This window comes from Penaeus vannamei, chromosome 18 (genome assembly GCF_042767895.1).
Source record: "Penaeus vannamei isolate JL-2024 chromosome 18, ASM4276789v1, whole genome shotgun sequence".
Lineage (NCBI taxonomy): Eukaryota > Metazoa > Arthropoda > Malacostraca > Decapoda > Penaeidae > Penaeus > Penaeus vannamei.
In genome coordinates this window covers 190,856-193,355 of record NC_091566.1, presented here as the reverse complement: position 1 = coordinate 193,355, position 2,500 = coordinate 190,856, and the positions used below count along the sequence as shown (strand labels likewise).

General features: G+C 42.0%; 1 protein-coding gene across 1 annotated transcript in view; it reads left to right on the top strand.

Moving 5' to 3' along the window:
• LOC113826155 (uncharacterized) overlaps positions 1 to 2,500 on the top strand; it is a 20,661-nt gene that overhangs the window by 2,327 nt on the left and 15,834 nt on the right. The window contains exons 5-6 of the mRNA XM_027379028.2: positions 593 to 1,198; positions 1,455 to 1,686. Coding sequence (XP_027234829.2) covers positions 593 to 1,198; positions 1,455 to 1,686 — 838 coding nt within the window. The remainder of the gene's footprint in view (positions 1 to 592; positions 1,199 to 1,454; positions 1,687 to 2,500) is intronic.

The following is a 2,500-nucleotide window of genomic DNA, read 5'->3' as shown; positions in this document are numbered from 1 at the left end:
AATGAGCCAAAATTTGGATATGGAGTGTGCAGTACATACATATATATGGGTATTCAATCTATATTCTATTACATTACATCGTTGGTTCTGAACCTATGGGCACTGGTGACCGTAAACTGGGCCGGTGATATTTTATTAGGTTCGTAGACCATTCAGTAACAAAAGGATAGAGATAAGATGCAATTTTTCCACTCTCTCCGTTTCTGGGTAGGAGTAAAGAAAAAACAGGAAAAAGAGATAGAGAGAGAGAGAACTGGCAGTCCGCGACGGCACTGAACCACAAGGTCATGCCTTCCTCTTCGCTCAGGTAGTCTACTGTAGAAATCGCTGCGCAGTCACACGGGTTAATGACGAAGATTCGCGCATTTTGCAAATAATGGCATATCTGATCGGCCTCAAAGGATTTAGAGTTGTTAGAGTCACATAGTTAGAAACCCATTGGTTAAGACTGCTTATTAGCCGTTATTTCGTTATCCTAAAATGTTTCTTTTTAAAGATGCTGCGTTTTTAATTGTTCTTTTTTGTTGCATGCTAATAATAAAGAAAACTATTCAATGTAACAGATTACTGGATTTGTTTTCTTTCCATTTAGGTCGATCGAGAGCGTACTGGACGTGACATCTGGCAGCCGCATACCCCTCGTTGTCTCAGTACGCGATCCCAGTGAAGAAATCCTGAGCTTACTTCGGGAGTACCCAGTCACTCTCCACGCCACCAGGTCGTCGGCCGGTCTTTTCCACCCTGGCATCAGCAGCAGCTCCATTTTGCAAAGCGTTAAGTACCTCTTTGGAATTCCCCACGCAAATGCTGTGTGCGTGAAGGACGCCATCAGCCTGGAAAATAAGTTCTTACATACTACAGGGAACTTCACGGAGACCACGACCACCCGACCTCTCTCGCAGGACATGTACAACTATCGTGCGGTTCCTTTTATGGAGAATCCCTATAGTCCAAATTACCGCAAGGCAGTCCTGAACGACCAGCGCGAACTTCCTCAGGCGTCAGGCATTCATAACTCTCGAAAGAAAGTTACGGGCGACGAGTTACGGGCGGCTGGGAAGAGAGACAAAGACGCTGCGACGTGTGGTAAGTGCAGTGACCTGAAGGAAGCCCTCGCGTTCGTGCTCGAGTCCTTCCCCTCAACTCAGCACGTGTTTCTACTGGCAGCTGGATATACACTTTCGCCGGATTTTGTTAGGTAAGTATAACTAGTATAAGCAAAGAAAACAATATGGACAATTATGCTATTCAAAGTTACATTAAACAGCATTCAAGTTGTGCGGTCATCTGTCCACTCTACCATTTTGAATATTCACATTACACTTTTGGTCTCACCCACTGATCTACATTTATGCAATATGTATATATATGCAAGAAGGAAGTGGGGGGGGGGGGGGGGGGTAAGGGAAAGATGTAGCCTATAGACACCTAACAGGAACATTACACATCCTCAGTTACTTCAGCCAGACGATCGAGATTCTACAGGAAGACGCAACTCTGTACTGCGTCTCGGCCCGCAGTCCCTTGGCCTCCGTCGCGACCTCGGGGAATGCAACGAGAGTCTACCGCGTGGACCAGTTTCTGGGGAAGGGATCTCTCGTAAGGAGGAGCCTCGTGGAGGAGATCCTGAAGGACTTCGTCGTATTCGAGAGGACACTTCAGACTAAGGACATTAAGACGCCTCTTGTGAGTACATGGGATAAAATTGCTTTCCTGACGGTGAAGAGAACGTTACAATAAGGATAGATTCTGAAGAATGTGCACATACCTTTATCCAAAATAATATGACAATATATATATGTACTGTAGTATTCTTTTCATCTTTTATCAATATCTGAATATATGTGTGTATGAATGTATATTTACATATATATACATATATGTGTGTCATATCTATATCTATATCTATCTATCTATCTATTTATATATATATATTATATATTTACATATATACATACATATATATATATATATATATATATATATATATATATATATATATATATATATACTGTAGTATTCTTTTTATCTGTTACCTTCTTTTTTGTCCTTTATGGCATGTGTTCAGTGTAACTCTTGCCTTTTCCTTCTGTTTGCTCCTACCTAATATATGCCAACAACTTCCTTAGCTGTTTCCTCTAATTTGCTTTTAATTTGGTTCCTCTGTTCCTGTAGAGGCGTTTCCTATTTCCAATTCTCTAATCTGCTGTCTAAGTTTCGAGTGTGGTGGCCTTCAGCTTCTCTGCAGCTGTGCATGTTTTAAGATATCTTTTTGAAGGTGGGTGCGTTATATTGACCTTTGCCACTACTACGCGGCCAGGAGATGGCTGGTATGGCTTTGATACCATGAATTAAGCTCTTCTGTTGGCTAGAACCAGGTCTTTCCTAGATCTGTGAGAGTATGTTTCCTTGTTTGTCCCATCTTCGTCGCACCCATCTGTGGCTCTCCAGGTGATGAAAAAAAGATGGTCATTTGAGACATTCCCTTGTAAAAAAAACA